The following is a 23000-nucleotide window of genomic DNA, read 5'->3' on the forward strand; positions in this document are numbered from 1 at the left end:
CCTCTCCATGGCATGGTTCACTGGGAAGTGACCATCCTCTCCTTCCTACTCACGGGTCCCTGCTGAGCACTCTGCACCTGCCTGGTGCTCCTGCCACCTCCCTTGTCCAGTTGTCCTCCCACCTGGAGCCGATTCTTCCCACCCTGGTTGCCTGCTTGTTTGCATGACCCTGAGTCTCCATATTCAGTCCTGCTCTCTTCCAAGCTTCTGTCCGGGCCTTTGTGTTCGCTTATGTCAGGGCGTTCAGCCAAGAAGCCACGGCTGAATATTTGGTGTGGATGTAGCTGTAGCTCCGGGCTGGGTGCTGTGGGGCTGCAAGCTCTCCCTTGGGCAGCAAGCCACAGAGGATCAGGAGAGAAGGACACTGTTCAGATAGATGCCTTCGCTGCCTGGTAGAAAGCAGTCAGTTCAGTGACAGGCGGGGAAAGTGGTCTTCAACCCACGTAGAACCAGTAAGAAGTCCTTGCATGCTTCCAACTCCACTTTAAAACCAGCAGCAAACTCCACATTGCCTCTCTGGGCTCACTAGGCTTTTTCCGGTACATGGTGTCACTATGGACGCCAAGAGTCCCTAACTCTGGGACTCTAGCTTGGTCACCTCAAATGCCCTCAAGGCTGCTTTGCACACAATACGTGCTCAATAAAAATTTGTGCAGTGAACGCGGGAAATCTGTTCTGTTCATTTGCTCGGTTTATCCGGGATCTGTGGGGCTTTCTACCTGCGCTCTGCCCCCCACCCCCACCCCCATTCTCCCAGAGCTCTGGGGCCTCCTGCAGCCTGGGGTGACGGTGGAGGTTTGTTGAAGTGTTTACCTTCCTCCCCACAGGGAGCTTTGAGGCCCTGTTTCTCCTGATCAAAGAGGACTCCTGGCAGGTGCTTGGCACACAGCAGGCACTCAATAAATAATAATTAAATGAAGAATGAATGAATCTTTGTATCTCAACTCCTTGCCTGCTGTGTTGTAGTTTGAATATGTGAATGAGCTGACTTGCAGAGAATTTGATATACAAACCTAACTGGTCACTGGCAACCATCAGGGTCCCTTCTGATTAGATTTGCAGAGATGCCTTTGACTCATGCTTCCTCTGAGTGAGGCTGTTGGCGGGCCAGTCTTCAACTGCCAGTCTCCGAGTGGAGGGGTCGAGAGTGGGATCTCCACACTGTGCTGCAGACACACCCCATGGGCTCCTCACCCCCTTCTGAGCCTCCCTGCCCCAAATGGTGACCAGCCCGTTTTTCCCTGTGAGCCCTTGGGGGACATGGGAGTTAGCGCAGATCCTCCAGGTCCGGACTCCGGCCAGACCAGCCGTCTTCAATCTCGTCTCCCCTTGCTGTCTCTGCAGGCTGCCAGGGGCCCGGAGGAGGCTGCCGAGCCCCGGGCCATGGTCCAGTCTCGCCGGACCTGGAACCTGGGAGCCACGCCCTCGCTGCGCGGCCTGTGGAGAGTGGGCCGGGCCCCGGAGCCCGAGCCGGGGATGGCTCGCCCCGCCCCAGCCAGCCCGGCCTCCCGCCCTTTCCCACACACCGGCCCAGGGAGGTTGAGAACTGGTGAGTCCGCATTTTTAAAATGCCTCTTTATTTCCCTTCCTTCCTCCAGATACTAGAGATGAGAGCGAGGTTTCTCGCAAGTTCCTAGGCACAGTCAGAGCTGTCAGGTAAATTACAGGGTCCGGCAGCCGGCGAGCCGAGCCTGGCGCAGAGTCGGGGCGTCAATCTCGCCGCGGCTGCTGCCCTGCGCTGCCTGTGCCGAGAAGTCACGGGCGCCGAGTTACACTTTAACGCAGCCCGAGAGCAGGGGCAGAGCGCTGCCAACTGCCACGCGTTCCCGGCCCGGCCAGGGGCCAGGTCGGGGTAGCTCTGCGGTCCACCGGTCCTCGGCGGAGCGCTCAGGGTCTCCCTCCGGTTCCTGCCCGCGGCTGGTAAACAAGGTAGGTGAGGTGGCTGCCCGGCTCCCTGCGCGCCGCTGACACTTGATCCTGCCTGGGCTGGCCCGGGGATGGCGGGAGGAGTGGACTGAGGCTGCTCCGGAGCGGGGCCCTGGCCGGGTTTGGGTGCCCTGCGCTCAGTTTTTGGCGCCATTCAGGTGGTGTTACTTGGTGCCCCCCAACAGCAGTTGGGTAGGGAAGGAATTCCGAGTCTGGGTCCCCCGCTGCCCCCCTGGGGGAACTGTCAACACCAGCTCTCCTTTCTGGGTCATGTCCCTGGTGCCTCCCACGTCAAGAAGTGAGCAGCAACTCTGATTCTGGGTTGGGGCTGGATTGTCTGGATTGCCAGGGCTGGGGAGCTGCCCTTGACCCTCTCTCCCAAGTTTGGCTTGGGCAGGCCTTCCTGGAAGTGTCAGGGGAGAGCGGTGTCTTCAGGCAAGATGCCTTCCGGTGTTTGCTGTCTGGGAAAAGGGTTGGATCTGTAGGGAAAGGGTTGGATCGCCAGCCTGTCTGAGCCAGCAGAATCCTTTCTGGCCTTCGGGTCCAGGACTGCGCATGGAAAGAAGGGGAAACTGAGGCCTGGGAAGGGCACGCAGCAAACTCCTCTTTGGCTCCCTCTCTCCCAGCACATTTGTGCTGTTAGTAGCAGCCAGAGTGATACCCTCCAAGGTCTCTCTGGGGCGGGGGGGGGAGACAGTGAGACTGGGATGACCCTGGGGACCTCCAGGGAAAGCTTTGAGGTCGGGTAACCCCCATCGTCTGGAAGGGGCTGAAGCCGGCCTCTACCCCACAAGATTGTCCTGAGGGTTACAAATGGAATTGGAACAAGTATTGCTTTTCTGGTTTAAAAAACCCCAACAACAACAAGAAGCAAAACACATGTGCCCTTGAAAAACTAAAAAACAAAAACTCCAAAGTATAAAAAAATAAAAATAGGCACACCTTGGAGAGATTGCGGGTTTGGTTCCAGACCACCTCAACAAGGAGACTTGCCATACAGCGAGTCTTCGTCTTTTTGCTGGTGGAGGGTCTTGCCTTCAATTTGTAAAAAGCACAGACTCTGTGGAGCACAGTGAAATGACGCCAGTGTGAGCTCGTCACTAAACATCGTAGATTGTCCCTCCCAGTCTTGTGTGCATGTGTGCGTGTGTGCACGCGTGTGTGTGTGCATGCATGTGCCCATGTAGGTCTGTCAGATGAGCGTTAGGAGGATTCTGTGCCTACACAGGCTTTTACCCACTTTCAGACTTTGAGACAAAGGTCAAGTGAAATCCGGTGTGTGGAAAGCTACGCACAGTGCCTGCCACTGGGTAGAGTCTCTGCCAACTTGGTTGACCGTGGGCCCCCACCTTCCTGGGGGCCTGGCACTGTGTGAGCACTTTGTGTGGGTCATATATTTTTGTCCTCACCACAGGACTTGAGTTTGGTTCCTTATCGCATTTCATTGACAAGAAAACAGAGGATCCAGGGGGGTAGTAAGGCCTGGAAAGCACTTGGGCCCTGGCTGGCATTCAGGATACATCTTATCACAGCCCAGGGCGGTGATGTTTGCCCTGTGAGGCGGGCCCCCTCCCACCCCGGTGGCCCTGCAGGCTGTGGTGGGGGTTGAGGCGGGGTAGAGGGGTGTGGATGCCAGTTAGCCCTCTCCCCCATCCGGTGAGACAGGCGACGTGTTGGAGGCCCGAGGGATGCTCTTTAGCTAGTCGGTCCCAAGCGTGCTTTCGGAGGTTGAAGGGACCAGGCCACCCAGTGTGGGGTTGGCCTTAATGAAGGCAGGGGAGAAGTTGCCACCTAGAGGCAGCCAGGGAAATAAAGCTGTGGCCCTAGGGCTCACCTCGGATGATTAATTAGCACAGCCAGCTTGGCAAGGTTTCCTCTGTGGCTTTCTGCAGAGGGCGCTCATGAGCAAGTGTGAGTTCCAAAGCCACGGTGGAGGGAGGGGAGCCCGGGAGGGTCTTGGGTGCCCTCCCGCTGAGAACCTTGGAATGGCTTTTGGTAAGAAGAGAGCTCAGCCCCTGCCCAGTGCCAGGCTTCCCTCCGTGCAGGGCAGGCGTGTGAGAGCATGTGCATCCCTCCTCACCGCCCCTGGGTTGGCCGGAGTGTGTGCAAGCCGAGCTCAGCCGCGGCCCTGCCCAGCGGCCCGTGACCAGCAGCTGGAGCGCCTCACCTATCTTTCTGTCCTGGGACAGGGCGTGGAAAAGACACTCCAGCTGGCGGTGATGAGGACTCTGGTGCCCGAAGTGTGGCTCGCCCGACCCTAACCCAGTGCCGAGCCCTCAGCGTGGACCGTGCCGGCCCGGGCAGCCCCCGCAGGCTCTACCTGAGTGTGCAGGTAAGCCCTGGGGGCTTCTAACACGGGACCGGTCCAGCCAGGCAGGCGTGCCTGGTCTCTCTGAGCTTCATCAACTGGATCCCTACAGGCTTCTGGGTGGAAGGAAAAAGTGGAGGGAGAGCCAGGGACCTGCCTTGTGCCTCTTTGCCAAGCTCCTCGCAGCACATCTGCCCACGTGCCTGTATAGATGGAGCAATTTGCTTTATTAGGTTATCTCGGGGAAAATCTCAGGAGGCGACCGAAGCTTTTCAGCCACACCCTGGCTGGGGGGGGGGGGATAAGGTGGGAACTGCGGGCCTTCTCCGAGAAGCTGTTAGGAAGGCAGGGAGGTTTTCGGGTGGCAGCCGATTCCCACTCGGACATGGGAGACCACAGGACAATACCTGCATTTGCTCCTTTAGAGCGGGCACCTGAAGCTGGACAGGGGGCTTCGCCAAAACTCGGGGCCTTCTCTCGTGCCATTGTCACCAAGGGACTTTCAAAAGACAAACTTGACATATATATTTCATTGTAGAAACAATACAGAATGAGAGCAGTAAGAATAGCTGCTATTTATTGAGCACTGACTTGGTGCCAGGCGCTGTACCATGTATTATATATCTCATACCAGTCCTCCTAACTGTCTCAAGATACAGTAACTATTTTATCTCAGTTTTGTGGATGAAGTCATGGAGGTTCAGAGAGGTTAAGTAACTTGCTACTGGTCACACAGCAAGCTGGGATCTGAACCGCTGAATGTGACAAGCTTTGTAACGTGTGATGTAAAGAATTTGCACAGGGCAGAAATGTAATACCTAGAAACTAAATGCCTCCTGTAGTCCTGAATCGTTGAGAAACCCACTATTCACTGTTTTAAAAAGATTTTATTTATTTATTTTTAGAGGGGAAGGCAGGGAGAAAGAGAGAAACATCATTGTGTGGTTGCCTCTCACACGCCACCTGCTGGGGACCTGGCCCTCAACCCAGGCATGTGTCCTGACTGGGAATCAAACCTGTGACCCTTCAGGCTGGCGCTGAATCCACTGAGCCACACCAGCTAGGTCTGAGAAATCCAGTATTCAGAGTTTAGTGTTTATCTTTCCTATATAACCACTTAATGATATGTATACATTTTTAAATAATTTATTCTCACATACTGGTCTGTGGCTAGCTCTTTCCCGCAACAGTAAATCTCAGTACTTTCTTCGTGCACATCAGTATGTAGACAACCGCCTCGTTCTTTTAAACCGCCGCCTAACATTCCACTTTGGGGTTTACCGTGAGTTTTCTAACTGACCCTCTGTATTAGTTCTGATTGCGGTGAGCTCCTTAAAGTCTATACATTCGTGCAGCTACAGTGTCGACTAATTTAGGACACACGGCTTCTGCACTTTGTCAGTGCGTGCCTCTGCTGACCTGTACTTGTGGAGCGCTCGGTCTGTGCCAGGTGCAGTGCCAGGTGTCGTGCTAGGTGCTGACGTGCAGCAGAGAAGAGACCCAGACCTGAAAGTCTGATGGGGGTGCCGCAGAGGAATCAGATGATCGCAGATGTGGGGGTGTGAATGGGCAAGGGCCGCGGACCCAGAGGTGGAGAACGAGGGAGCAGAGTTATCTGGGTGTGCGGGCAAGCCCCCTTGCCAAGAAAGGTCGTGCACTAGGGGGCCCACCTTGAAGGCCCATGTGCAAATGGAGGGCGGAATGGGGTGTGGGAAACGCACGTGCCCTTTGAGCTCGTCCTCCTTCGTGCAGACAGAAGGCCTGGTTCTGGGTGGCGTCTGGCTCCAGGTCTTGATCTGAACGTGGGCCCGGAGCGTGATGCTGCGTCAGAGACAGTCTTGGGCTTCGAGGTGTTTTTTCATCCTTTTTCTGTGGTCCATCTGAAAACTGAACCGAACGGCCTGCCATCAGTCAGTTCTGGGAAAAAGCCGGTCTGGTGCGAGAACAGTTAAAGAAACCAGAGAAGCCTTTTTTTTCTCTCTGACTCGAGCCACTGGTAGTTTCGTCGGGCGGTGGTCAGAAACTGGCTGCTCGGAGCGGGGCGGTGGCTCTGTTCTTGAGTCTTGATTACGGGGTGCTGGGTTGTGGCTGCAGCCAAGTCCCAGGGTCAGCAGATCTGCCCGGAGCCTCGAGGTGCTCTGGGCAGCAGCCCTGGTTCCATAACCACGTCTTTCTGGGTGCCTTGAAGTTCCGTTGTGTTGTAGGTGCTTGGAGGTCGGGGGGTGTGGGGCCCAAGTTGGGACCCAGACGCGGGTAGGTGACTGTAGGCATGGTGGCCCTCCCCGCCAGCCTCCCAGACAGCTAAAACCTGAGCCGGTCCCCACGGAGGCATTGTAGAAATTCCCAACCCCCCGGGGGCCGGCTGCCCTTCCTGTGGCTTGGCCCGCAGGCCAGAAATAGTGTAACCTTTGCTCTGGCCTGCAAATGGAAACTTCCAGCTGCCGGGCCGTTGCCGTCACCTCGGACAAGCCTGCTCGTGATGGAGTGGCAGTTGGTCAAAGGGTGGGGACAAAGCAAGCTTGGCAGCATTTTCCTAAATTTGAGAGATGGCTCTCCACCCCCCCCCCCCCAGCAGCACGTGAGGTTGAGAAAGGGCAGGGGTGGCAAACTAACTGGCCTGGTGATGGCACTTGTTACGGCTTTTTGATGATAAAAGTGAAAGGTCTGACGACACTGGAAATTACGTAATGCTACTTGTACGGAGCTCTGAACAGGTGCAGACACTCTGAGTAGCGGGTTAGGGTATCACCTCAGTTACCTTTTACACCAGCTCTGTAGTAAGGTGGGCGGTTAGTATCTTTTCAACTTTAAAAATGGGGAAAATGGAGCTTCAGGGAAGGAAGCTGCCCAGAGCCACACAGCTCCCAGGAGGCAGGGAGCCCGTCAGGCCTTCCCGACTCTAGACTGGAGGTGTTTTTAAAACCTCGGCCCGCGTCTCTTTGGAATGATGGCCGGCGCGAAGACACGCAAAACACGCCTGCAGCCTCTCTTCCCAGATAACTTGTTAAAAAAAACAGAGCAGAAACTATAGATGTTTATAAGGTTAAAAAAGCAAATGCCAACAGGTTCAAAATGAAACGCAAAGTCTCCCTTCCTTTCTTCCCACTTTCTCTCTGTTTATTTTTTTATTCTCAAAAAAGTTTAGGTGATGCATGTTTCTCCCCTCACTGGGCCTCCCAGAGAGAACCGCTCTCTTTCTACTTCCCAGATTGATTTTTCGAGGTGTGTTTCATTTTGCTTATCCTCAAATGGGATCGCTCCGGAGGCGAGGTTCCTACCTTGATGGCTTTCAGTACGAGCTGCAGGTCCTGCCCTGTGCAGGGACCACTTTCTGTCCCTCCCCTTCTCCTCACCGCTGGCCCGCCTGTCTCCTCCTAGACCACAGCAGGCCACAGTGGGGTGGGCCGTGACCTTCCTCTGCTTGCCTGGACCCACGTGCCCCCTCCCTGGCAGGCTGGTGCCGTTGGGAGGTGGGGGCTAATTGACATCACGGGGGGACGGTTGCCCTGTGATCGCCACCGGCCCGGCGGGGCTGTGGGCCTGTGCCGAGTGAGCTGCCGCACTGGTGTCCTGTGCACCCCAGGGCCGGGCGGGCGTTACTGAGGATCTCTAAGTGCCCAGGAACCTTTCTTGCTGGCGGAGAGGGCCGGCTGCCGATGGGGCCTGGGGAACACACTGCCACTGTCCTGCCGTAGGGAGCTGGGCACGTGTTTTTCCGGACCTCCTTGTCCCCACCGACCCTCACCGTGAGAGATGGCCCTCGGAGCTGATGCAGTGTCCTCAGATTCCGGGGGTCCCTCCCCACGGCAGTGCCCTTCACGTGAGGACTCTGGTTGTGTCTTGGCAGCAGGCCCTGCAGGACAAGGGGTGCAAGAGCAAGAGTCAGGGGACGAAAGACGAGAAGCTCCCGAAGAGGCCGGCGCCGGCCCCCGGGCGGGACCGGGAGGCCCAGGAAGCTGGTGGCACCATGAATGTAGAGAAAACAGGTAAAGGAGGTCCGCCCGCCGACCTGGGATGGTGCTCACTGAAGCTGGCGCTGGAGGGCAGCCTCTGGGGCATCTGAGCCGTCCCCACACACTGTCCTCCTCCCCCGGAGGTGGCCCGTCCACATCCTGGGTGCTGTGACGTGGAACGCAGAGACCCCAGCCTGCCCGCCCCTCCTGGCACACCCTCCTCCCAGAGCGACCGGGCCCCACTCGGCGATAAGAGGCTTTGGCTAGCACCGGCTGGAGTTGAATTTCCCCGCTTTTTGTCTTTTCCCCAGCGCCTGTCCAAAGCAGGGCGATGGGGGAAAGATGCCACTGTCTGCAGAAAGTGGCCTGGCTGCTTCCCCTCGTATCCATGGGCCCAGCGGGGACCCAGAGACCCTAGGACAGGGCCTCGCTCTGCTGCTTCGAGGCCGAGAAAGGGGAGCTGGTGGCTCCTTTTCTCTGGCAAGGCCGACTGGCTCTGGAAGATGCTAAGGGCCCGCTTTGTGGGACTCCCCAGAGGGAAGCCTGAGCCTGGCGAAACTGGGAAGGGGCACCCGGAGGAGCCCAGCGGGGAGGCGAGGAGGGTGTGGAAGGACAGCCTCGGCCTCTCTCTTGTTCCCTCCTCCTGTCACCAGAGGTTGATTTGTGGCCTGCACTTGCTTCACGGTGGAAGCCTCTAATCCCCCCTCTGAGTCCGCACCAGAGCTGCAGTCGCCCGTCTGGGCCTGCCGTCTGGTGTGCTGTGGCAGGTGCCAGGGGCTGGCCAAGCCCCAGGCAGACAGGCCTTGGGGAGGGGGGTCTTCTCCAGCCAGGCAGGTGGCTTCTCCTCATTGGCTGAGAGGAGAGAGGCCACTTCTAGTCAAGAGCGAGGTCTGACTTTTGTCCAGGGGGCCAGGGCGGGGCCCACAAGGGGCAGTGCCCAGGCAGGGTCTCCGAGGCACGCTCTGTTTTGAAACTGACCTGCTAGGAGGTATGCGGCCTCCTCTGTGTAAGAGCCGGTTCAGTAGCTTGTCCCCAAGTGCCCCTTGCTCTCCCACTGTCCCTCAGCTTCCTCAGGGTTCTTCTCCCGCAGCAAGCACTCTCCAGGTGCCCTTGAACTGCCCCGGCACACTGACAGCGTGCTGAGTCGGGATGGACCCCGCGGGGCGTGGGCTCTGAGGGTGTCGCCAAACCTTCTGTGATACAAGCCAAGACCTGGACAAGCCGGGCTACTCCGTGTCTGCTGGGTAGCACCCACTCTCACTGGCTCATCCCTCAGGGCATCCAGGCTCCTGTCCCAAGGGCACAGACTGTTGTCCTCATTTTTCGGACCCCAAGGGGCCTCTCCCACACGGCTCTTCAGTGGCAGAAGCAGCTCTTCCCCAGAGCCCAGGGCACCCCCCTCTCCACCCCCTGCTGGCAGTCTGCAAAGGGCTGAGGGCCGTGCCCATCACATGCTGCCCACGGGTGGCAGCCCCGTGGACAGGCCTGGAAGCATCCGTCTGACCTCACTCTCTAGAACGCAGCAGAAGCTTGGCCAGCTGTGTGTGACATGCAGCTGGGTCATATGCAGGCCACATGGCCAGGGCCACTAGCCAACCAATGGCTGCCCCTGCTCCAGCTCCAGCTCTCTAGAGGGTTTCGAGTCAAAGTTGTTTCAAGGGGTTGGGAGCGGGGACTCCTCACTGCCCACCCTCCCGCGGATGGTGCCGACAGGATCTGCCCCGCCGGGGCACCTGCCCCCTCCACCCTCCCCGCTCTACCCTGCCCCACCGGCACAAGCTGCCGTGTGGCTTCTCTGCAGTCCTGGTGAGCACACTCGCTGCATCTTGTGGGTCTCAGCTGCCAGTGGGGTGTGTGATTTTGGGTGCAGGCAGCTTCTTTCGAAGATTCCGGGCCCCCAGTCCTGCCCTCAGGGCTGTGGCTCCAGGACCTTTCGTGTGGGCATCCAGAAGCTCTAGGACTCAGGTCAAGTGGAGGTTTGGGGCCAGCAGGTGCTTCTCCCCTGCTTCCCTCTCAGATGCTTTGCTCTTGGACACTTCCTTCTTTCTCCGGGGGACTTTGCCCTTTGACCCCACCCCACCCCACTTTCCCCCCTCCAGGGCTCCTAGCCAGCTCCCCACCTGCAGAGACCAGGGCCATTCTCGGTGCCCTTGAAGCAAGCTCCAACGAGCCTCCTACCTGGGTCCCGGGCCTTGACTCTGTCTTTGTCCTTCCGTTGGTCTGTCTGTCTCCTGCTCCTGGTGGCAGGACAGTGAAAGGCTGAGGCTGGACTCAGGTGGAGTCGGCCCACCCTGGCACTAACGCGTCCTCCTGCCTGTGTGGCAGTCCCTGTGCTCATCCCGAGCGTGAGCGGGCCTGTCTGTGGTCCTGCCTGAATTCGGGTCTGTCTGTCCCTGGCACTCCCTCCCCGTGTGCAGGTGACCAGTCCCTGCAGAGGGCAGAGCGGGGCAGGCCGCGGAGCCCCCACCTCTCTTCTCCACTCCGGAGAGGGCTTGACGTTTAAAGAACCCCTGTCTCCCGTGCACAGTGCTTTCCGGGGAGGTAACCCCGACTCCTCAGCTGCTGCCAAAGGCTTGTCTTTCTCAGTCGAGGTGACTGGCAGGCTGGCCACAGAGAGGGTACCGCCCACCAGACCTAGAACCGGTGCTCCGAAGGGAGTGTTCAGGAAAGCTGCTTTCCTGGGTCCTGACTCAGGCAGTTCTGTCCCCAAGAAGCTGCCCTGCAGAAGTGACTTCCTCCGAGGCAGGCCCTGGAGTCCTGTGGCTCCCCCACGCTGCTGCCCCCCAGCCCTCACCCTGCCCCGTCGCCTCTCTCGCCCCGAGGGTCTGGTCGGCCCTGCCATGGCGGGCCCCTCTCCTCAGCCAGGGTGGCTCCCCTGCTGCCCTGCTGATCGGCCCCTACTTCGCTCATAGGTGGGCTGCTATTTGGCAGCGGGAGGTGCCCGAGCCTGTCGGGGTCCCCAGGTGCAGTCCCCATGGTGCATAAGATGGTGGAGGCCATGTCCCAGCTGCAGGAGGAGAAAGCCCGGCTGCAGGAGCTGGCGGCCCTACGGGAGCGGCTGGCCCTCCAGGACAGTGACCCGCAAACCACACCCACCCACCTGCAGAACCAGGTACCTGGGGAGAGTGGGAGGGGCAGAGGCCACTTCCCACCACGGAGCAGGTTGGAGGACGTTGGCTGGGTCACCTGGAACCCACCAGGCCGCTGGCATAATGGACAGCTGGGGTCTTCTCTCCTGGCTCAGGAGTGCACAAGAGGGCGAGGTGGCAAGAGTCCTGGCCCTCCCATCCTGGTCACCCTGTGCCCCATTCCTCATAGTTCCCAGGGGCTGGGACTGCCGCTCCAGAGTGTCCGGCAGTGCGTATAGACGTGAGAGGAGCAGGAAGGGGCAGGGATGCTGCCTGCCCTGAGTCCACCCGGTCTGCTTGGTAGCCCGAGGGGACCAAAGTCATTGCAGAGGTCATCCCACATAAAACGGGCAGGCAGGGGGAGGCCAGCGTGAGTGCACCTGGGAGGAGGGCGCTCTCCAGCCTCTGAGGGGCAGGGAGAGCTGACAGTTTATGCCATGAGCATCGTCTCCTGCCTTTGCTGGCCAGGAGGACACCTGGGGACTCTCAGCCCTTGCTTTATCCTCTTCACTCTCACACTTGGGCCGCAGGGCCCCTTCCCTCGGGCTCAGCTCCCCACTCCTGTCGTCCTGTCCGTCTTTTGTGCCTGTGTCTGGCCCTCCCCACCTGCCGAGGCCCCAACCCCATCTGCCCCATCATCACTGCATTGGATCCCGGTCTGCCCTGTGGAAAGCACCGCTTCCGGGTGGAGCCAGGTTCTTTCCCAGGGGGCACGCAGCACATGGCCCTTCTCTTCACCGGCCATCACTGGATACTGTGACTTGCGCTCAGTCCTGGGGGCAGTAGTCTCTTTACGTACTTCCTAAAGGCAGCATGTTTTCCAGCTTAGGGGTGTGTCCTTTTCTCAAGAACTGTGTGTCCTGACCATGACCAGTCCCTCGCTGAGTCGGGTGGCCCTTCTTGGGTGCCTGTGTCTCCCTCGTGTATGCAGACTCTGCTGTTTGCTGCCTCTGGGCCCGTCTGCCCCACGAACAGGGGCTGCTCCAGGCAGGCGTGACACGCCCTGCACTGCCGCTGGCTCCTGCGGTGCCCACCTGCCTCCCTCCCTCAGGTGTTGGCTGGCTGCCCAGGAGGTACTGTCACCGAGCTCGGTGCTGGGGGTGCCCAGGGAGACGGGTGCGCCCTCGCCTGTGCGGCTTTGGTCTGCGGGAGGACATATGCTGGTTACACGCACCCATGCCAGCGGAAGTGCAGAGGGCTTCTGAGGGTGGGCACGTGTACAGGGTGGGCATGCGTTCATGGCGTGGGGGCCGTACCAGGAGCTTTGTCCGGGAGGTCAGGACCCGCTGGGGAGGTCAGGGGTGGCTGCCTTGAGAAGGTGACACTGGAACTGTGGCCTGGCACAGAACAGAGGAAATGTGCTCTGCACCGAGGGAACGAGTCCGTGCAAAGGGACTGTGGCCGGGCAGCAAGACGAGTGAGTGCATTTGGTATCTAACGGGCTTGGTTCCAGGACCCCCCACCCTGGGGACGCCCAGTCCTCAGATGCTCAAGTCCCTTTTAGGAACTTGAGCATTTAGGAAATGGCTTAGTATTAGCGCAGATCCTACACCCTTCTTCTCACAGACTTTAAATCACCTCTGGATCAGAGTGCCTGACTCAAATGCTGCATGAATAGTTTTACACTGTAGCATTTAGGGGTCAACTTTCTAGATTTTCATTTCCCAATATTTTATTATTATTATTTTAAATATTTTATTTATTATTTTTTTTAGAGAGAGGAAGGGAGAAAGAGAGGGAAAGAAACATCAATGTGTGGTTGCCTCTTGCACGCCCCCTCCTGGGGAACCCAGTCTGCAACCCAGGCATGTGCCCTGACTGGGAATGGAACCGGTGACCTGTTGGTTCAAAGGCCGGCGCTCAATCCACTGAGCTACGCCAGCCAGCGCTATTTCTCAATATTTTTAAACTGAGGTCGGTCGAATCCCAGGATGTGAAACCCGAGGATGCGGAGGGCCGACTGTCTGAAGGCGGAACCAAAGCCTGGGTAGCTGGGGCGCGGCGAGGGGCACTGCCTGCGGGGCAGTGGGGCCGTCTCGGCCCGGCCTGCAGGACACACCCTGGGACACCCGTCAGGCCCTCCGCCAGCCTCCGCAGCTCTGCCTTCCCTGACCTGCCCCAGGCCAGGCCATCCAGGCTCCTCACTGTCCCAACACGCTGCTTTGTTTTTAAAGAGCTTTACTGAGATATAACTCACTAACCATAAAATCCACCCCTTTAAGGGTATGCGGCTTAGTGGTTCAAGTGTAGTCAGGTGGTGACTTCACCACCGCCACTGGCTAATTGTGGAATATTTTCATCATCCCAGAAAGATCTATTAAGTCACCCCCACCCCACACCCCCAGCTCCTGGCAGCCGCTGATCTGCTTTCTGTTTTATGGATTTGTCTTTTTGGGAACATTTCATGTAAATGAAATCATAATATCACGTGGCCTTTTGTGATTTTTGAATAAGTTTTTAAAAAAACCATTTTTCCCCTTGGTTCGCCCAATCTGCTTCTTAGAGGAGAAGCTGAAGGGGAAGCATCAAAGCCTTCCTGGTGTCCCTGAGCCCCCGACTCCCCCTCCCCGCCCCTGCCCCCTGGCCCCGGCCGACCTGGAGAATTTGGAGCAGTGCCCGGTCTTTGCTCACCTCGGTTTATCCTCAGACGTCCCGAGAGCCGGCTCTTTCCGGACAGTTTCTCGGCGGATGCACCTGGGCTGCAGCACCAGCGTCACCACCACCCGGGGGTCCTACCCTGGAGGCGGGTTCAGATCCCGACTTCGGCACTACTTGTCAGTGGTGTGGCCTTGGGCTGGCTCGTGGTCGCTCTGCACCACAGTTTCCTCATCTGCACCGTGTGGGACCCACTGAGAAGATCCAGGGCTACCTACGGGCGGCACTGCCATCAGCGCCATCGTTACGGGGAGGGTTTCGGATTGGGAGTCACGGGGGCGGGACTCTGGTCCTGGCTTTGCTGCTCGCTGGCTGGGCAGCCACAGGAAGTCCCTTCCTGTCTGGGGCTGCAATTCCCAGTCTCTAACCTGGGGCCCACAAGTGTTTGCTTTGTGGTTACAATCCGCTGGGAGCCTGGACAGAGAGAGGGATAGCAAACTGTAAAGTGTGATACCTCGTGAGGGCCACTCCTGACTGCTCCCGTCCCCTGTCAGCCTCGCCGTGGTTTGACATTGACCTTCCTGGTCTTCTCAACGTTGGTGCTCTAAGGAAAAGCTCACCATGAGATACTCTCCACCTTGTTCTCTCCGTGCCTTGTTCTCAGCCTTGTCCAGACTCACCTCCTGAATGGGGCTGCCCTCCCGAAAGGCAGTGGTAAGAGTGGTTAAGAGGCAGCACTCTGTGCGGGTTCCTGCTGGGGGGCCCCGAGTTACATTCTTCGGTCCGCCACCTAGCGGTCAGGTGACCTTGAGCAAGTTGCTTAATCAAGGCTTAGTTCAATCTCTTGGAACCTCAGTTTTTCTTCCGGTAAAATGGGGATAATAATAGTATGCACCTCAAAGGAGTGGGGGTTCAAAGTGTCGACCTGATGGAACACCCTTGCCCATGGTTGAGGCCGACTCAGTGACTGGGGCTGCTGTGACCTTTGTCTCCCCCTGGGCTCCCGAGGGCTGCTTGTGACTTTCCAGCCTCCTGCTGGTTATGTGTCTGATGGAGATGTTTGTTTTGCGGGGAGCTTAGTGTGCTCCTTGCGGGGAGCACTCAGGCCAAAGGTCACCTTCTCTGTCCTTGAGCACCGGCTGATCCAGGCCACAGAGGCCGCTGGTCTTGGTCTGGTCACCAAGGGAGGCTGTGGCTAGTCTGGATGACTTCCCCTGACGTTGGCAGCAACAGCAGCCCCAGGTGACGTTCTGGTGGCTCTAAGCGCCCCACCCTCTGGAGCCGTGGCCCCGTTATACAGGTGTGGAAACCAAGGGGCGGCGAAGTGGAGGCTTGTTCAAAGTTATGCGGTGGGCAGGGCGACGTCTGCATTACAGCCGGGGCACTCTGGCCGGGGAGTGTGTTTTCCAGCTGCCCCTTGGTGGCAGGACTTGACTATAGAAGCTTGGCAGTGGGGGCCGGGCCGGATGGGCCTGGCCAGGTCAGGTCAGTGGTCACGGAGCCAGGAGTCAGGTCTCCGGAAGTGGGGTGAGTTCAGGACAGGGTGGGGTGCTCCCTGGGGCTGCCCCTCTGGTTTGGGGGCTGTTTCCTTGAGGCCCAATGGGTCCCAGGCCCTCTGGCTTCCCCAGCCTAGTAAGGCTTCCTTCTCACCCCAGGAGAGGCCTCTGTTCCCGTGGGACACTCTGCCTGTGGGCCGGCACGGCAGGAGGACGGCAGGTTGTCTGCATTGACAAAACAGGCCTGCGCAGGGCAGTGCCGCCCTCTGCACAACCGCTTCCACCAAGAGATACAAATGTCGGGCCCCAGGGTCCCTGCTCCTGCAAGGCCCCTCTGTACCAGGCTCCTGGCTCAACTTGTCCGGCTGATGGGGAGCCTGGGCTTGGGCCTGGTCCCCTCCTTAACCCTGGGGCTGACACGGAGCTGTCTCGCAGCCCATCACAGCAGCCTGTCAGGAGCCAGCTTTGCCCTCGGGGTGCGCCTTTGCTGGTGCTTGAAGCCCTTACTGAGTATCTGCCGTGTGCCCTCCACCTGCTGGGGCAGGGGTGCGTGATGAGCAATAGAGAGACTCCTTCCCCTCTTGGCCTACAGATGCAGGCACTGTCGCTGATGCAGAGCTGTGGGGGGTGCGTGGAGGGGCTGCTTACAGGGGCTCCCTCTCGGGGAGTCCCTCCAGTCTGGTAAGGGTCACCCTCAGCCCCCCACTCTCTGCCCTCACTCCCCTGAGCCTGTCTGCCGGCTCCTCGGGTGCCTCTCTTTGTCTCTCTTTTCACTCATTGCTTTCCTAACCCTGAGGCATCTTCCCCGCAGGCCCTCCTGAAGCAGACCCCTCTGGGCAAGGGACAAGGGTCCCACTCCTGGGCAGCACAGGTGCTCATTCCCCAGCCCCAAAGGAGTGTTTGTGCCTGACTGACCCCCTCAGTGTTGAGACGTGTCCCCTGTTGCCCTGGACCAGCGGGGGTATGACTGAGTGCCTGATACCTCTGCCCAAAGGGGTCTCTCACAGCCCCGCCCTCTGCCCCCTGTACAGCCACATCCTTTTGGAGCATCACAGGGTTCCAGGTAGAACCCGAGAGCACCCAGGGCTCCAATTGTGATGCAAGAAGGTAGCAGGAGCCGGGGCTGCAGGCAGGTGGCAGGTGGGCATCCCCACCCCCCAGGTAAACACTGGAAAAGCCCACTTTGCATCAGGGGCTGAGGGCCAGGCAGCCAGCTGGGGACAAGGGACGTCAGAGCGTTCAGCCCGGAGACCACAGTCTGTCTGGGGCGCCAGTTCTGTGCTCATGGACAGCTCTGGGGTGATTTCTAGGGTAAGGCAATGGGGTGAGGGGACCCCAACCTTTTAAAAGCAGGTAGACCCATCTATTTCAGGGTGAAGGGAGAGAGAGAAGAATACATATTCTCTGAGACTCAAGAGTTAGTGAAAAGCATAAAGAATTTGTCAAATGTGTCATGGTTCAGAGACCTCTACCCTTTAGTACTGCTCACAGAGTTTTGTTTTCGGGGTTTTGTCTGACTCGCTGTGTTGGGGGGCCCTGCCCCATGTCATTTAAAACTCCCGATGAACACAAGGGATGAGTGCTCGATCATCTGTGTTTGCGCCTGCGCCATGTACTGGGCCCTCCCGTAAGGCTGGGAGTTCAGGCGGTTACCAGTTCCACGGCTAAGGAATGCAACACTGCCCTGTGCAAATGGTCCCTCCGCCCCTCTGGGGCCAGAGAACTGAGCACCCTGCCACCAGGCTCTCAACAGGAGGGGGTATTGGGAGTGTGCAGTGAGGCGGCCCGAGCTCTCCCCACCTGTGTGGTCCGTGGCCCAGCCCACTGCTTGGAGGGCTGCTAGGAATGCAGCCCACTGGGACCACCCTGGTGCTGTGGTCACCGGGCTGTGCCCTTAGGTCACCTGCTTGTCCACCAGGAGGACTTGGGCAGCCTGGTCAGGCCTCCCAGCCCCTCTCTGGGCCTGGGTCTGGGACTCCTCATCCCCAACCGTGAGTGCATGGGCTGGTGTCGTGGCCTTCACCTAGAGGTCCAGTGGAGCCCATGGCCGGCTTCCTCCCCCAGCCGGCCCAGAAAGGCAGGGGCTCGACCTGTGGCTCAGCCGCCGTCTCCTGCCTGGAAGTCTGCCTGCCCACACATGGTTGATGGCTGCCCAGCCGTCTTGGGAGATGTCACACACCCATGCACACGCACGCACACACACGCACACGAAATCCCAATGTCTGGCCTCTCCCAAAAGGTCAGAAGGTTGGCGACACGGAGCCTGTGTCCCCCTGGCTGCAGGGGGCACATGGTGGCTGCCTCCTTCAGGTATGTCTTGGGTGTCCAGTCCTGTACTGCCCCTCACCTGCCTTGGCTGGCCGGCCCCCGGGGGCAGTTGACTTGGTCACCCGTCGTTTAGAATAAGAACCCAGTGCATTGTGGCCTGCTGTGTAAACCGCAGCTCCTAAGCCTCCAAGGAGAGAGTCCGGCTCCCGCTGCTCCTTTCCCGAGGTGCGGAGCGGCCGTCACACACCGATCTGCAAGGACACTGGCAGACATGCCTGGGCTGGGCCGGCGCCTTCGTCTGCGTTTTGGGTTCTTTTCTAAGGAGAGGTTCCCAATGCAGAACCAGCAAGAGGACAGCCCAAGGAAGGGTCCCATCCTGGGATCCGCTCTCAGGAAGAGTGGGGGTGGGGGTTTGGTTTCCCTGCCTGGGCCTCCAGCTGAGCCAGTCACTTTTGCCTCCCGATGGGGCACAGACCCCCTTCTCTTGCTAACAGCCTCACCTGGCCACAGCTCTCCTGCAAGGCAGACTGGGAGCTGGGATGGGCATGGGTCCCAGATGCACCCCCGTCACTGACAGACCCGTCCCCACAGGCGGCCTCACCAGGAACTGCTCAAAGTGGAACATTCTAGGGGCTGGGCAAAGACAGATCCAGGTTTTAGAGTGTCTATAGTTTATACAGCCTGGGGCCCCTTTAAGAAAAAAGAATATAAAGTTACAAATATGAAAGTAGGTCCAGGCCTTGGCAGGGGCCTGTGTCTCCTGGTAAGCTGCCTGTGGCCTGAGCCCCAGGTGGCGCGGGGGTCACTTCTGCTGCGTTGCCCCCAGACTCTCCCGAGAGCCCAGGCTGACTGGGTCCTGCGGTGGGAGAGGGTGCTGAAGGCTGTCAGGACCAGGCTGGGTGTTGCTCACCAGGAGTCCCAGGTGTGGCCTGCCGCTCCAACACAGGGAGGGCTGGGACTGAGGCCTGGGTGTGGGCTGGAGGTGAGGAGCAAGGCTCCAGGTGACCCTGGCTTTGTGCCGGCAGGTAGAGAACCTCAAGGAGAAGCTCATTGGCCAAGCGCAGGAAGTGAGCCGCCTCCGATCAGAGCTGGTGAGGCCAACTGGGCATCCTACGTGTGCGCAGGCGCGGGGTGGGGGTTGATGGGGCCCGGTGCAGACGGGCCCCCTCCCGACAAGGGGTGTGACCTGTGCCGCCCACATGGGGGCTGCATCCTGTTTGGGAAATGCTTCTGGAGGACTTAACACCCGTCACTAGGTCCTCAGAGGTCATGTGACTCCCAAGGGGCGGGAGGTGAATGCGCCTTTGCTAAAGTAAAAAAGGAGTGTGAACCCTGTATAAATATGACTTCTCTTGCTACTTTCACACTCGGGAAAATAGAATGAAAGGGGTGGGGTGCTGCTGGGAGCTGTGTCTGCCTCACCACCCTTCCTGATCTTTCTCTCCTGTCCTCATCCTTATTTCTCTCTTGAGCCCCTTCTCTCTCTTTTCCCTTGCTTGCCCTCCTTTTTGTTTTCTCTTCCTCTCTGTCTTTCTCCCGCCTTTCCCCGCTCTCCCCTGCCCTTGCACCTCCTCTGCCCCACACCCTCCTCGCTTCCCCTGATCTGCCCTGGCCACATGCCCCCCTGGGCTGACTCGGCAGGGAGGCACGGACTTGGAGAAGCACCGGGACCTGCTGATGGTGGAGAATGAGCGACTGAGGCAGGAGATGCGGCGTTGCGAGGCTGAGCTCCAGGAGCTGCGTGCAAAGCCGGGGGCCCCCTGCACGGGCTGCGAGCACAGCCAGGTGAGCACAGGGCCGAGTGGTCCCAGAGGGCCGCATGCATTCCTCACGGGGACCCCAGCTCCTCACAGTGACCCCCGCCTGCTTGTCTGCCTGTCTGTCTGCCCACCTCACACCTGTCCTGGCCTTGTCCCCGTCCCCTGTCTGCAGGAGAGCGCCCAGCTCCGGGAGAAGCTGTCACAGCTCCAGCTGGAGGTGGCAGAGAACAAAAGCATGCTGTCAGAGCTGAACCTGGAGGTGCAGCAGAAGACCGACCGGCTGGCCGAGGTGGAGCTGCGGCTCAAGGACTGCCTGGCCGAGAAGGCTCAGGAGGAGGAGCGGCTCAGCCGGCGCCTGCGTGACAGCCACGAGACCATCGCCAGCCTGCGGGCCCAGTCGCCGCCCGTCAAGGTGAGCTGCGGTCTGGCGGCCCGTGCAAGCCTGGACTGTGCCTCAGCGCTCGGCCACAGGTCCCTAGGGCAGGGCTGGCACGTGGAAGCGGGTGTGAGTGGTTGAAGGCCGAGTTCCAGCTCTGTGCTCAGTCTGTTTCCGGCCCTTCACTCCTCGCTGTCCAGGGCCAGGAAGGTGCATGATAGGCCTATGGCAACCGGTGCTTGATGTGCCCGCTGTGGGCCAGGCACGGACATAGGGCATCGCTCCATTCTGCCCTCATCTTTGCTTGTCTGTCTGTCCTGTGCCTCGGCTGGGGCCACAGCCAGGCTCACAATGGGCTCATTAAGACGAGAAGATTGCAGGAGGCCCTTGCAGCATTCTGGATAGCCAGGACCTCATGGCATCTCTAGCTTTTTCCAGGCTCTTGGTGGGATGTCCCTGAGGGTCCCCTCCCCAGGTCAGTTACGTCTCAGGGCCCCAGAGTGAGGCTGAGGTGCCCTGCATCTCCATGCACCCTCCCGTCTCTCGCCTCTCAGTATGTCATCAGGACGGTGGAGGTGGAGTCGTCCAAGACCAAGCAGGCCCTCAGCGAGTCCCAGACCCGGAACCAGCACCTGCAGGAGCAGGTGGCCATGCAGAGGCAGGTGCTGAAGGAGATGGAGCAGCAGCTACAGAGCTCACACCAGCTGACCACACAGCTCCGGGCGCAGGTGTGGCGGCCGCGTCGGGGCGGGGGTGGCTGTCAGTGCAGGCCTGGGGAGGGGGTGCCGAGGCCAGCCTTTAATACAGTGCAGCAGACCCAGGCTCTGGTCCCTCCTCCTCCCACTGACTGTGTGATCGAGGGTCAGTTTGTCTCCCTTCCCTCATCTGTACAATGACATGACCACAGAGCCCACCATGCAGCAGGGCCCAGGGGCAGACTCACAGGAGGCTGTTCTCACAGCCCAGCACACACGCTCTTGCAAGGTGCTGTGGTCAGTGTCAAGCCAGCAGGCTGCCTGCTCTCCTGGGGCTTGTGCCCCTGTTATGTGCCAAGTTGGGGCTGGGCCAGTGCAGGGCAGTAGCTGCACCTGCCCCCTCCTTCCCAAGCCCCTGAGTTGAGCTGCTCTCTGGCCTTGGCCGCCAGATCGCCATGTACGAGTCGGAGCTGGAACGGGCGCACGGGCAGATGCTGGAGGAGATGCAGTGCCTGGAGGAGGACAAGAACCGGGCCATCGAGGAGGCCTTTGCCAGGGCCCAGGTGGAGATGAAGGCCGTGCACGAGAACCTGGCAGGTGAGCCGGCCCCCCGGGCCCTGGCCTGCCCCAAGCCGCAGCCCTTGGCCCTGTCCACCTTACACCTGTTCTGTCCCCGTAGGGGTCCGGACCAACCTGCTGACGCTGCAGCCGGCCCTGCGGACCCTCACCAACGACTACAATGGGCTCAAGCGGCAGGTGCGGGGCTTCCCCCTGCTGCTCCAGGAGGCCCTCAAGAGCGTCAAGGCCGAGGTGAGTGCAAGCCGTGGGGGGCCAGGCTGGGAGCAGCCCAGAGCCCTTGGGAAGAGGCAGCATCTACTGGGGCTCTGTTCCAAAATGCAGACAAAGCGCCCCAGACAACAGCTCCCTGCCACACACCCCCAAATCACACACACTGCCACCCCAGACCTCGTTTGAAAACGTCTTGCCAGGGCAGGTATTTGGGCATTTATCTAATTATGACTATCTCACCCAAACAGGCTACATATGTCCTTACATCTGTTAGGGTTAATTTCATGTTTTTAAGCTGAGCTTGTTCGGTATGAGAATAGCCAACGTCTTTTAAGTGCCTCCTACATGCTGAGCCTTTTATAGCCGTCAGCTCCTTGAATCTGCATGACGGCCCTGTGGGTAGACAGACTGGTGTGTTCTGGGAGTAGAAGACAGGTCTCCTTTCAGATACTGTGTCAATAACCCTGGACATGGCATAAAGTTCAAACCCTGCAGAAGGACATGGGATGAAAAAGAGAGGACTCTCTCTGCCACCTGCTCCCCAAAGGTGGCCTCTCTGCCAGCATGTCCCCCAGGGCATTGTGGGCGTGAGGAATGGGATGCTGTCTAGGCCCTCTTACCTACAAGGACAGTATATTGACATGTGGCCTGCATCTGGCTTCTTGCCCCTGGGAAATGCCACTTGGAAATCTTTACCTACCAGCTCCTACAGATCCTCGAGCTAGGAGGTGTTATCCCTGTTTTACAGAGGAGAGAATTATTCTCCCCATTTATTGAGGCTGGAAGACATTGGGCCCATTGCCTCAGGTGCCCCAGCTACTCGGGATAGGGTTGGGATTTGGGTCCAGCCGAATCTGTAGTCAAGTGTGAGTGCTGTGGAGTGAGGCCGAGTCCCGGCTCTTTGCCTGTTTAGCAGGGTGACCTTGAACTATTGGCTTAGCCCCTCTGGGGCTCAGTTTCTTGCTCTGTAAAATGGGATTGGTAGCCTTACCTATCCAGAGGGGTTACTGGGAAAATTTGACATGTGCCAGCACATGTTGAAGACTCAGCCAGGGCGGGGGACAGTGCTCGGCCTGCCGGGGGGCAGGCAGTCTGTGGAGCTGGCCCCCGGATGGCACTGCGTGTCCCCCACCAGATCGGCCAGGCCATTGAGGAGGTCAACAGCAACAACCAGGAGCTGCTGCGCAAGTACCGCCGGGAGCTGCAGCTGCGCAAGAAATGCCACAATGAGCTCGTGCGGCTGAAAGGTGACTGCTGGGTGGGCGTGGGGGGTCGGTGGTGCCCGGCATAGGGGTCCTCGGCCTGGCTTGGAGGTGATCGTGCCCTTCCGCTCGGCCCCCAGCACCATCCTATGAGCTGTGCCCTGTCCTCGAGGAGCTGTTGTCAGTCCCTCTTTGAGGATAAGGCAGCAGAGTCACAGAGAAGTCAGGGACTAAAAAAATAAATAAATAAAATTTAAAAAATGAAAAAAAAAAAAAGAAGTCAGGGACTTGGTCTGTCCAGCTCAGAAGCCCTTGTCCAGAGTCCACAGCAGGCCACCCCCAGGCTCCGGGCAGCCACGGGGTCAGTATTGGAACTGGGTTGGGAGTGTCTGGATGCCACCTGTTCTGACCCAGGGCCAGCTCAAGCTTGAGATTTCACATGTTCGCTGCACACAGGTCTAGAGAGTGCGCCTGCCCTGTGCCAGGTGCCATTCCAGATGGGGA

The 23000-nt window shown here is 59.0% G+C and overlaps 1 protein-coding gene across 6 annotated transcripts in view; it reads left to right on the plus strand.

Moving 5' to 3' along the window:
- The window catches only part of KIFC3 (kinesin family member C3), a 64137-nt gene that overhangs the window by 34257 nt on the left and 6880 nt on the right, over positions 1-23000 (plus strand). For 3 of the 6 annotated variants that reach the window (XM_037141476.2, XM_037141474.2, XM_037141478.2), the window contains 11 exons: positions 1345-1549; positions 4116-4258; positions 8082-8220; positions 11100-11299; positions 18700-18765; positions 19316-19459; positions 19607-19846; positions 20365-20538; positions 20955-21102; positions 21185-21315; positions 22430-22541. In XM_037141476.2, coding sequence (XP_036997371.2) covers positions 1345-1549; positions 4116-4258; positions 8082-8220; positions 11100-11299; positions 18700-18765; positions 19316-19459; positions 19607-19846; positions 20365-20538; positions 20955-21102; positions 21185-21315; positions 22430-22541 — 1702 coding nt within the window. Of the gene's footprint in view, positions 1-1344; positions 1550-4115; positions 4259-8081; positions 8221-9873; positions 9994-11099; positions 11300-18699; positions 18766-19315; positions 19460-19606; positions 19847-20364; positions 20539-20954; positions 21103-21184; positions 21316-22429; positions 22542-23000 lie in introns of those variants that run through there. The other 3 variants (XM_037141477.2, XM_037141479.2, XM_053663210.1) reach the window with 2 other exon arrangements.

Source organism: Artibeus jamaicensis, unplaced genomic scaffold (genome assembly GCF_021234435.1).
Source record: "Artibeus jamaicensis isolate MK-2021 breed Jamaican fruit bat unplaced genomic scaffold, CSHL_Jam_final contig_3152, whole genome shotgun sequence".
NCBI lineage: Eukaryota > Metazoa > Chordata > Mammalia > Chiroptera > Phyllostomidae > Artibeus > Artibeus jamaicensis.